The sequence below is a fragment of the Amblyomma maculatum genome, chromosome 4, assembly GCF_055883805.1.
Source record: "Amblyomma maculatum isolate TAMU_Amacu chromosome 4, ASM5588380v1, whole genome shotgun sequence".
In the NCBI taxonomy this organism is placed as follows: domain Eukaryota; kingdom Metazoa; phylum Arthropoda; class Arachnida; order Ixodida; family Ixodidae; genus Amblyomma; species Amblyomma maculatum.
In genome coordinates, this window is record NC_139347.1 from 136,782,783 (window position 1) to 136,795,265 (window position 12,483).

A 12,483-nucleotide genomic window follows, 5' to 3' on the forward strand; every position below is an offset into this window, starting at 1 on the left:
AGGGGATGAAACTTGATGTCAGAAGAACTGGTCGACGCTATTGGCTGGATGCCTTTGAGCGACGTTCGTTCTCGATTTGTATCAGGCTATGGCAAACAGTACGAACACGTGGTTATAGCCGTCATCAGTTTTGTCATCTCCCGATTGCAGTACTCGCCTTCGAAGTGGTCGACGTGACTTTTATTTAGTTTTTTCATTTCATATACCTCACCTACTGAACTACAAATTGCTATGAAGCACTCGCGCTGCTATACTGATTTACATCATCTGCGTGAGAGCAGCGAATGTGGCCTAATCGCTGAATGTCAGAACAGAACCGAGTTCTGTTCCTGCGAGAATGTTCTGTAACATTACACCTTGGTGTTCGCAATGTATTTGTTGTCGCCTCGGGAGATTTATATATGGCCGGTACGCTTTAGCTTCTGCTCGAGGATAGCGCGAAAATCCTGAATTCTCAAAACCGAAACACGGCAAGAGCTATAAAAATTGTCGCAGGGCGTACTATGTCGGCTGGCGAAGGTACCGGGGTGGTGTCATACCATTTCACTTTCGGTTGTATTTCCATCTTCTAGTCAATGTGGAGGCTATATAGTTTGAGATAGGTATTCGAACCAATGAAATGTACAAATTGTTGATGGAATATTTAGAGGAATCCCTCCAGGTGGAGTAGATTTTTAATAAGAAAGTCATCATCATCAGCCTGACTATACCCACTGCAGGGCGAAGGCCTCTCCCATATTTCTCCAATTAACCCGGTTCTGTGCTAGCTGCATCCACTTGACCCCTGCGAACTGCTTAACCTCATCCGCCCGCCTAATTTTCTGCCGCCCCCTGCTACATGCATAGATTGGTACATAGGAGAGTAACTTGTCCCTTATGTACCGATTGTGTGCCGTTCATTGCAAGTGTCGCGGTGTCCACCGAGAAGCGAAGTATATATGCTGCGCGTTTATTTCCTAAAAATCGAAAAACTAGAGGCGTCTAACACTTTGCCAAAGTCTGGCAATCTGTCAGTGCCAAAAAAATTGTGGAATGACAAGGTGGTTTTGAAGGCGCGCTGCCGCGTCTACTTTTGAGGTGAAGCGTCCTTTTAATTTTTTTTCGTTGCCATTTCGCTCGTTTCCTGATTTCAGCTACGTTTATTTATTTATTTGTTTTTTGTCGAGGATGGCATGCAGTCGGCTGAGATAACTTTATTTTTGTTTCTTTTTTGAAAACTCCACATAACCTTTAATCATTGAAACTGTTCGTGAACAGTTAAATGAGTCCAGTGACTGCGCGATCGCCCCCTACGTGGTGCCGAAGAGTGCCGATTCCGGCCTTTATAATCGTTGGCTACCTTCGGGCGCACGCATTTCACTTTACGCGAGGCATTGGCGCTGTAAGGAGAATCGCGCGCCCAGCAGTGGAGCGTGGTAATCGAATAGCGCCCTGAGAGGCCACCCCTCTCGGACCTGAAATAACGGTACCTTTTAAGGAGCGTCGTGCGAGAAGGGAGGAGGGGAGGTCTGCAGAAGAAGCCTGGTCCTCCGCCGCGCTCCCGCCCAAGTCGGCCAGACTGGCACTCTTCCGGCGATGTCTCGGGAGGACACCGGATCTTGGCAGCTCCGGCTGTCGAACCGCGGACACCGGCGATCGTCTTCGACGGCCCGCTGTCCGGAGCGATACACACTCACGTGGCCGGCAGACAAGGGGATGGGGAGGGTTGCGGCCAAGAGCCGGCACGGATCCCGGCTCTATTTGAGGAGCGCGGACCCCGGGGTCTAAACTTAGCGCCGCTTCCGCGCGGCACCACGAACTGCGGGGAATCCCTTCTCGTGCGCGCGAACGAAGCGAAGCAGCGCGTGTGGCGAGGAGCTCGCGCACGCGCCTGCCACGCCACTTTCGAAAAACGCGCACAACGCGACGAACCGACCGATATCGACTCGAAGAAGCCTGGCTCTTCCGTGCGCTGCTCCGTACTGCCCACGGGATAATTTTTCTCTTGCGCTCGAGGAGGTTCCGTCTCAAGCACCGCACGGACCCATCTTCCGAGTGCGCCATCGATAGCACCGTGCGGGGCAAGCTGGATACCGTCATGCGGCCGGCAGTGCTCTGCGTGTGGTCACGACGTCGGCCGTCATGACGTGGCCAGCGACGGCGCCAGTGCGCGCGCGAGTTCCTCCGGCGAGAGTCCCGGCACGTGTCCGCGAGTCGACGGTGCGGCTCTAGCCCGGGTGCACAGGATGACGGGGAAAAGACGGCGCCCGGCTTAAGCCGCCGAACTGCGGCCTCAGCGGACTACTGACAAGAACCAGGAACCGCGTGGATGCGCCGACGAACTTCACCCTCTTTTCGACAGCGCTCGTTCGACCACAGCAGTGCGGATTCAAGCCACTAGTGAACGTACGGTGCTTGTGCGCACCAGTGCCTGAGGGCCGAAATTCGCTTGCAACGAAGTGACGCTCTCTTGTGGGCTGGACACTGGCAGACTTGGAGCAGCGATAAGGATTTACGCCGGGATCTTAGGGAGGGAACCTGGCGCCGGCTTAAGATTCCGCTCGGCCGCTTGGAACAGAGACGCGGCTATGGCCCGTGATGTACTACGGTCCGCGACTGCAGTCTAGCATGAGCCGGCGGGCATGGGCCGGGCCCGAAGGCGGTGGCGCCGACATGAGCGAGGACCCGGCCAACTCGTCGCCCAGCACGTCCGGCTACTCGACCCCCTGGTCCGCGTCGCTGCAGCGCTCGCAGGGGCGCCGCCGCTTGGACCACCTCGACGACCGCGCTGACGACGACGACGACGACGACGGGGGCACGAGCACCCCAACACCGCTGCACCAGCCGCAGCGTGCGGCGGTGCCTCCTGGCGAGGGTCCCCCTCCGGACTGGGGCGGCTCTGACTGGAGAAGCAGGCCCCCGAGGCGGCGGCGCCCCGCGCGCGCCTCGGAACACGAGCGGTCTCCCCACACGCGACAGCCGCAGCCCTCCTGGACAGACGAGCGTCGCAGCCTGGATGGTGGAGTGTGCGACTCGCACCTGCTGGCCGTGATGGCGGCGGCTGCACAGCCCTGGATAGCCGCCGCGGCGGCGGCGTCGTCGCCTCCTCCGACGCCCTGCTGCTGTTCGCCGCCACCGCCACCACCCTGCGGAATGGGCTGCGCATCGCCCTGGACATCCCACCAACAGCAACGCAGGCGCAGCTGCTGTTGCGGCGGAAACGCCAGTGCGAGTTGGGCACTTCCACCGCACTGTGGCCACTGCTCTGCCGAACAGCTGCCGGCGTCCCGCGCGTCGCCCTGCCACTCATGGCTGCCAGGTGGGCGCTGCAAGGTGCGTGAGTACGCGGCCTCCAGGCGGCGCTGATGGCCTGCCCACAGTGGCATTGTATTTCGCTTGAGGGACACGGCTGGAGTTAGGCTGGTTCCTTCCTCATTCTTATCTTCATGTGATGATCACCTGGGCTGCAGCGGCAGGAGTTGTATCTATGAGGATGCAGGCCATGATGCATCCAGTGCTATGTGTATTGGATTCCACTGTGTTCACATGGAGCGCGGCAGTGAAATTTTAACCCCTTTGCATCAGCTACAGAAAGCAACTGAGCTGCTTGTGAGTGTATTGGCGTCTTGGAATGCCTTAGGGTCACTGGATTTTGCTAGCTGTGATGCGGTTAGCACTGGCCTTGACTGACTACAGAGCTCTACTCTACCTTCTGCATCATTTCAAGCCTTGCCACTGAGACAGCTGCACCATGGTTGCTGTGGTGTGTCCTTGCCAAAGACTACCTGCATCCCAATAGCGGATACACTCTGGCTGTGCCTGTGTAGCGTGGTGGTTCTTGAGGAAGAGACACCTGTGGCAGTATGGTGCACTGCGGCTACTTGTGTCATTCTTTTCCCTCAGTAGCGAGGAAGAGCCTCAAGGTGTTTGCTAGCGTATCAATTTAAGCCCCGTAGGCGAGCTCTCAAAAAATTTGTTGGTTGTTTGCTTTCCTTCTGAGAGAGAGCTGCCAAGCACAGATCATAACCAAGAACTTACTGCCAGATAATCTGCAACTAATTCCTTACATCTTTCTGTGGGGCAAGCAGCATTGCTCTTGGGGAGTGTGTTGTAACTGAAAGCTGCCACTTGAAGAAGAGATGAAAGTGTCTCAGAATCAACGGAAACACGAAGCTGCGTTAGCCTTCAGGAGGACCGCCATCGTCTCTTTGCACAAAGAGCTGACAGCAGTGCTAAGAGGACCGCATATAAAACCCCCATTTTCTCTCAGATTTGTGCGGACCCACACAGCGGCAGTGATGCTTAAATCGTCATGAGGTTGTACCTCCAGCAAATCAGGCAAATAGTGAGTATCCTGCCCAGTTAGAGAAAGCAAGAGAAAAACAAAACCTCTTCCCCCTGACTACACTGTATTTCATTTCAACGTTTGTCAGCAGGTGGCAGCAGTAAGGTGTTAGTTGTGAACTTACACCTTTCATGTTAATTGGCATGTCAACTAGTAAGAAAAATTTTGGGGGACTCTTAAGCTCTGCCTTTCAGAGTATGACACAATAGCATAAGGTACCTACTGACATATAAAGTCCCGCTAACCAAGATGTATGAACGTGCCTGCGTGGCCTAGGGGTAAGCATGCCTCCTGACTCAAATTGCAAGGATCCTGGCAGACTGATTCTGATATCACTCATATGATACCTCCCATATGAAAGTAGTGGCCCGAATCGGCCGCTCCTGCCAAACGTAACTCCAGACAACCCTATGTCCTATCAGTGCTCAGCCAAGTCGGCTGCCGGCGCCACGCCAGCGCTATGCTCGTTATTTTTTTGCTCACAATGCTGACGCCGGATTTTCTGATGAATGGGGCCTTTAACACTATTGCATTAAGAACAGGAGGGACCCTGGGAGCTTCTGTTTGGCTTGCACTTTTGAACTTGCTGTGCCAATGAGCCATTTCTGGCTGGCAGAGAAATAGTAAATCGACTAGGCGCAGTTGCAGGAATGTTCGATGGGTATCGTTATAACGTCTTACTCTGGGTAGTGTTTTGGCTTTCTTGTACTTTGCTCGTAGTTAAAGTCATATTTGCAATCTTGGGACACTAGTCTGCCCGTCTAGCTGATATTTTCCTATACTTTCCTAATCTGCTGATCAATTTAAAAGGCGTGCACGTGGCACTGGGCATTCAAGAATTTCCTGGTGTGATTTTATGCTAGGCACATTGCCAGGATTTCCTTTTTTTTGGGGGGGGGGGAGGGGGGGGGGTTTGCTTTCTGAAAAAGAAAAGATATTTGTGCCTTTTGTATACAACTTGGGTGACTCCTATTCAATTTTGGTACTCTTCAGGCCCATCTTTCAATTCCCAATAGCATCGCGTTTTCTTATAGCCTCACTCATTTCTCAACTGGTGATGTGTTCCATGTTTGACCTGAGTAGACTTCTCTTTGCTCTCGTTATCATAAAACAGTGAGAACAGAGTGCAGTTGACTGCTCACCACATTTTTGCTGCATGTGTCAAAACCGAGGCTGACCTGCCGCAGAAAGTTGATCAGTCATTTAAAGTCCATCTTAACTCCAAACTGGATCCACGACACGTCTGCTAAAGGTTCTTTTCCGATGCAGCAAGTTAGCCCGGTACACTTTCATCAAATCCTACATGTGGCATCGTTTTCTCGCTGTGTCCACTCTTTGAAGCTGCAATGATTGTAGGTGATCCTCGTAATCTTCACCCAGTAACTCACTTCTTGTGAATTTAAACCCGCCTTTAAATCTCGATGCTCATGATGAAGCGTGTTTGCAGCTCTCGTTCCAAAGTTTTTTTTTAACGGAGGTGAGAGCTTTGTGTAGCTTGCTGTAGATGCGTCTTCAGGCTAATCGCAAAGCAAATTTTTTGCACTTCTTGGTCTTTTTGGCTTTATCGATCACCATGTTAATTTGTCTGCAGTGATGTTAACCTGCAAGTAAAAGCTGCAAGTAAAAGTAAGTAGCTTGCAAGTAAAAGGTTTACTTTTTCATATTCCACGACACCTAACCACTGCCAAACACACACATGTCCAGCCTTCATGGTTGGAGAAAGCCAGCTTCTCTTGCTCTCTGTCGCAAGCATTCATTCGCTGATCTTCCTTTTCGGTCCTCCCAGAAACATAGTTACATTCTCACATTCTTAGCAATTTAACTCGATTGGAAACAAGGGGGTAGAGTGCAGCTATCAATCAATCATTGGGGGCATGCTTTGCCACTGAGGAGGTCCGAACATTGCTCAGGCTTTTCGCAAGGAATGCAGCTTAAACATTTTCTCAGAAATGCTGTTGATTAAGCCATATTCAAAACTGATACACAATCAGTCTCCTGAAAGTGATTCCCTAACCTGCTGCCTTGACTTCAACACCACTGCTACTTCAGTAGCTTGCAACTAAAAGGTTTACCTTTACAAATTCCACGACACCTAACCACTGCTAAACACACACATGTCCAGCCTTCATGGTCAGAGAAAACCAGCTTCCCTACCTCTCTATCACGAGCAATCATTCTCTGGTCTTCCCTTTCGGTCCTCCCAGAAACAACAAACATAAGAGGCTTGATCAAATTGGGGCCCTTGCATACACAAATTTTGAGGACAATAGCTGGGCCCAATATTTAACCTAGACGTGGAATTAGCTGCCACCTGTGCATGATGGCATTTCTACCACTAGCGCTGTATTAGACCACTGTGTCCCTGAAAGCCTGTGTACCTGGTTCAGTGTCCGAGCAGCCCATCTGTATGCACACATTCGTTTTTCTTTTTGGCAAGCTCTGCTGTGCTTGGCGTCACTTGAACTGCTTGAGGTGGTTAGTCCGCCCACTTTGCAGCGATGTCTTAACATCAGTATCTCCTAGGGAACACGAGGGGCTGTCTTTTGTAGACCACAACACTTTCCAGTTCGTCTTCAGCAAATAGTTTGTTTTCACGCTTTTCTTTTTTTATAACTTTCTGACAAATCTAGCAGGCTAAGCAGTCTTTCACAGGTGGCTGTTTTGGATGTCCCGCAGACATAAACACTGCAAAACATACAAACACGCTCAGATTACACAAAGTCCAACGGGCTGTGTCATCTTGCCAGAGGGGTTCATTCATGCAGACAAAACTGGTTGCTTGCCCTGCCGGGAGTGGCTGGATACACTTGTCAGGGAACAGGGGGACAGAGAAAACGTGCAAAAAGAAAAACGTGATAATAAATGTGAGGTCCAATGCCAGTCATCAAATCCAGCTGCAGGGTTTCTTTGAGTAGGGTGGGGAACCAAAAGAGCATACTAAAGGATTACTTTGCGAGGGTTGGTGTTGTCGCACTGTTATCACAGTGGACAGTGAGTGGGAGAAGTCCCCGAAGGAGGGGTCAATCCCATACCGTCACCATTTTTCACTTTAACCAGGTAGAGCATAGTGGACAAGGGTTACACTGGCTTTTTGCCCTCTGATGGGCCAAGCTTGGGAATATAAAATGTGTTGATAGGCAGTGCGTAGCACATGTAAAAATGGCTTTACTGGCACATGTAAAAAATGGGATTTGACACTTTTTTTTTTCTCGTTACTTTTTGAAGGGCCTTGAAGACAATGAAAAGTGAGGAGCAAGACATGCATTGTACCTAAAGATGTATTGAAATCTTGAAGGCCCAAGACAGAAAATGTTTTCACTTATTTTTTGAACAGAAATATGAAACCAGAATGAAGCTGATGGAGTGCCTGATTTGCATCGCATTCAAATTGCTGCTTCCTCGGCTACTGTGATTTTTAAATGTTGCATTCTTCAATGCCCACACACACGCTGGTTGAATGTGGAAGGAAACAGCGCAATTTGTACAGGACTAGCACGGAAGGTCACAGACACAATGTTGACTTGCAATTAACTCATGATTATTGGGTTGTGCGGTTCATTCCAATGTTTGACCATTTATCAGCTAGCTCAAAAAGCACCAACAGGTTGTCTCTGTCATATAACGAACGTGGACACCACTTATGTTGGACTGGCTTTCATTGGTCATTTTTTATTCTTGTGTCCGTAAAAGAACAGTGGGAGATACTTCATGCTACGCATGTGGCAGGGCACCTCTTATGCGACAACACATTAAGAGCCATACTACTTTTTCAAGCGAGGCACGCAGGCTTAGATGTGTACTCAGAAGACATGACCATTTTTCATTTTTCCAACTTGCAGACTCCCCTCTCCGGTGACTATGGTGACCTGCAGGAGAAGTTGTCACACCTGGAGGCTGAGAAAGAAAACCTGACACTGCAGGTATCATATTTCCACATAGTCATGATGGCAGTAAAGCACTCAGGACGACAAATGCTTCCTAAAGAAGCGCTTTACAATATTGGGTTGATTTGTGCCTGCAAAAAAAAAAATTAACAATTCAGCAGCAGTGACAGCAGCAAAATAGGCTCGGTAGCTGTCGAACTGCGTGCTTAATTTGAAACTGGGAAATGCCGAGATTAAGCCGTCAAAGACAACTAGAACGATCTGGAACAATGTGGAAGTAGCTGCACGTGGCTGGAATCATTCGGGATAAATCTCAATGCATCTTGCATCATTACAAAGAAAATGATAAAGCCATACCCTCGCGGCATTGAACATGAACAGACAGGCAGAACAAAGCTTCATGGCAGTATATAACATGAACTTTCATCCAAGTCCAATGTTGCGCTTTTATTTGGCTCAAAGGCAGCGACGGGATAAAATCCCTGAGGAGTTCTCATTTTGCGTCACATGTTTTAGTCCCTTGCTTGCCATCAGAGTACCAAAAGTTACGCAGAACAAGAAGGGCAGAACAGCCTGTTGTGTGCAGATCATGGTCCTTGTGTGTCCTTTTGTGTTTTTTCCCTTTACACGTAAAGTCTGGGCAGATGTCTCTCCTTGATAAGTGAATGCAGTTGATAAATAAATTAATGAAATGATGAATAAATGAATGCATCCAGCTGCAGCTCGAGATTTGGCTATCGTAGCAGCACTGTTGGCGTGTGGTTTGGCTGCCGCAGGTGAGCGTGCTGAGCGACCAGCTGGAGCTACAGAAAGACAAGCTGGCCGAGCTGGAGGCAGCCCTGCTCGACAAGAAGCTCCTGCTCGAGCGCACCGAGCAGCTGCTCAAGCAGGTGAGGGCGCTTTTGGGTCACCGCAGGTTTCTGGTCTGGCTCCCGGGAAATGCTTTGAAGGGGTGTCAAGGGGTCCTACCCTGTGAAGCATTTCAATGGCAAACACACTTAGTTGCTGAGCCAATGCATCCTCCTCGGTGTGATGAAGTGCAGTCAGGGCTGCCGTTAAGCAGGTAGTACTCGAAGAAGCCAGCATTGAAGCTCAATGTAGCCAAAAGTAGACAAGCCGTTTTATCTAGAGTGCCAGATTTGTAGCCAAATAGAACAGCATGAATGGCACCAAAGTTTAGTGGTATTGCTTGGTCTTCAAGTCATGGGCACGTTGCAAAGAAATAAATAAAGGATTAAATGTTCAGTGCCCATGCACACACACTTTATCTAGAATGGGTGGTGTTCTTGCCAAAGTAATTTTTGGCTGAAACGTAAAACATTAACAAGCAACAATTTGGTGGGAACATAAAACATTAAAGCACTGTTTTCTTGGGCCTGTAGACTGAATTTGAGTCATAGAATTGCCATAAAGAGGTCCAACTTCAGGGCGCGCAAGAACACACCGTCAAGTAACAAACTGAAAGGAACTGGTAGTGACAAAAATTCCACTGCAAGTGGTGCCAGATGGGGAAAATAGAATTCATGCTACTTTGTACCACAAGTTCAAACAGGCTGGATCATGTACACCACTGTTGGGCAGTCATATTTTTTTTTGTACACGTCACTCTTCATAGACATTATAAATCAACAAAACGCCAGTGGGGAGAGCCTGACATAGCCATGATGGGGTTAATGAGGGCTACATTATGATGTGAAACATCCTCATCAGTGTTCGAATGAAGCGCTCGGCACACGTTTTCGTGGCTCTACGAAATTTTTGGGTGGCTACCACTTTTTGCACAACACTGGGCTTAGCATGCCTGATCCTCACGGGGAAAGTACTTTAGATGCGGTGCTCTCTAAATGGCACACCGTTGACGCTCACTATCCCCACTCGCGGACCGATGTGCCTTCAATGTCTACCACGACAGCAAAACTTGCAAATAAGTATTTATTGGCTTGCTATTGTGTTTCTCATTACTACAGAGTGGCTAGTAAATGTGTCAAAAGAGATGTTTAGAGTAGTCATAGAGCCAAACTAAAATTTTTATCACCGGACGGTTGTAAGGTAGCAGTTTAGCCAATTCGGCACAAACTAGCCACTAATGGCAACCTTGGGTGTCATTGCAAATGGTCCTATTGTCTTTCCATCATTGCCTGGGAACAAAAAATAATGACCATATCAGTTTGGTTTTTGTGCGATTGCATTTGTGCCTTTTATAGTAATAAGTTTCTTACTCAGTTATCTGTCACATGCATATCTATGGTTTGTGTGTGGTTTGCCTACTTGTGCTTCTCTTTGTGACAACAGTGATTAGCTTGCTTTCCAAGTGCTTAGTAGTCTTCTTTGCTGGCAGGAGATGATGCTGAAGAAGAAGATTGAGGCAGACCGGCTGGAGCTGCTGGCAGACGTCCCGGCGCTCAAGCTCAAACTGGTGACAGCCGAACGCGAGAAGTCCGAGCTCGAGAGTAAGGTCAAGAAGCTTGAGGTGAGCGGCCCCCCTGCTCGGTCAGTAAGCCCAGGTGCACTCATCACATTTGCCGATTGCCTTATGTTCCGAACTTTGGCCTTGTTGACCAAGTTCGTTTTTCACTGCCGTGTGCCCAGCAGGGATTAGCCGGATTTTATACCCCTTTCACATGGCCAAGCTCTTGACTCAGTGGCTGTGGCCACTGAGTCAAGAGCTTTTGATGTTCTCAATCGCTATTGAGGTCAAAGGAGTTGTGCCTCTGCTGCACAGCAAATTCGATCATCATTGAGAGATTCCATCACCTCAGACCAAGGTGTTGCTGCACCACTGTTGCCCTCAATAATTTTGCAGGTATCTAAGCAATCAGCCTACAATCTGTGGGGCCTTTGGCTCCTCTGCCTTGATGCAAACAACGAACTCATTCCATCATCAGAGCGCACTTGGCCGGCACCAGCCTCACTGCACGTGTTGGGCAACTTGGACACTTAACATATAGGGGAGAAAACCTGCGCCAGGGGGCGCTGCGCCGCTCTGTGCGTCAGCGCCCTCCATGGAGACCCCGTCAAAATCTACGCGCAGCCCGGCCGCGTCGTCTGCTAGCCGCCGCATAGAAAAGCATGTTGTCGTCTGCTCCGCGCTGCTCTCCAGCACGTGTTTGCGCGCGCGCGCTCGGTTGTTTCTCTCCTCCTCCGGCCGCATTGTGGCCACCGTCGCGCTCTAACAATGAGGGGGGAAGAAGAAAGAAAGAAAAGAACTAGAAGGAAAATAATGACGGCGCACTTTTTTCGCGAAGCTTGTGTGGAAACGGTAATGGGATGGTTGTGGGCCTTTCTTTTTTTCTTTTTTCTTTTTGGGGGGGGGGGGGGGATATCTCGTACCGTTCGTGTGTCGTACTTCTCTAACTGACGGTGCTGAAGCAGCCATCGTGGAACCGGGTCGGCCTCAAGAAACAGATATTCGTCATTAATGCGATCACTTTACGTCAATCATCCTATCCTCATACGCGATCCTGCTTTGGGAGCTCAAAACTGCGCGTTCGCTATAGGAGATGACTGAACTAGGAATTGCGCAGCGTAACAGAGGAATTAAGAAGACAAAGATTTCCGTGGAGAGATGTCCCCGTCTGCATGGAAAGTCGTCAGACATTTCCTCGCTGTTCGTCTCGTGGAGAGGAAACTGCCGCAAAAATGGCATGCCTCGGCTTCTGGGGAATGACCCAGGTCGTTAAGAAACCCCTCATCGTGAACGGTAGCTAGGTCATTGATTTCGGATGGCAGCGCCGCAGCAGTGAACTTCCCCTGGCCGGTGTCGGCAGGAACCAAAGGGTAAGGCGGCATGCTTTGTGCCTTTGTAGGGAACGCATCCTAAACGCGCCGAAAACAGGCCCCACGGCGCCGGCAGCACTGCCTAAAACGTTTGTCCCCAAAGAGCTGAATAGGCCCCTTTCAAGTGACCAGTCACAAAGGGAAAGGAAGGAGCACTCGAAGGCTGGACCCTTCATTCTGTGAACATAGACAGAGGCATCAAGAGGTGCCGCCTCAAGTCCTTCAAGATACCTGTCGTTTGCCTCCCGCCTCCAAGCAGCGAATTCGCGTTCTTTTTTTTTTATGTATGTCTGAGCCTGCCAACAAGCGCTCTTTGAAAACAATGTCTGGCGATCAATTAATCATAATTTCTTGCTTTCAAAAGCACCGATAAAAAACATGCCTCCAGCCAGCCTCTATGTCAGCCGGGGCACAGAAAAAAGCAAAATTAAGAAATCCCACTGGCAAAGAGCGCCGGCTTTGCGCGCGAGAACGCGCCACCAACCCCCCTCGTCCTCA

At 49.7% G+C, this 12,483-nt stretch overlaps 1 protein-coding gene across 2 annotated transcripts in view; it reads left to right on the plus strand.

The window, feature by feature from the left end:
* Positions 1-1,131: 1,131 nt before the first annotated feature.
* The window catches only part of Liprin-beta (liprin-beta 1), a 77,906-nt gene continuing 66,554 nt past the window's right edge, over positions 1,132-12,483 (plus strand). For both annotated transcript variants that reach the window (XM_084602554.1, XM_084602555.1), the window contains exons 1-4: positions 1,132-3,312; positions 8,164-8,244; positions 8,985-9,098; positions 10,547-10,678. In XM_084602554.1, the coding sequence (XP_084458680.1) occupies positions 2,578-3,312; positions 8,164-8,244; positions 8,985-9,098; positions 10,547-10,678 (1,062 nt within the window). In that variant the 5' untranslated portion in view covers positions 1,132-2,577. The remainder of the gene's footprint in view (positions 3,313-8,163; positions 8,245-8,984; positions 9,099-10,546; positions 10,679-12,483) is intronic.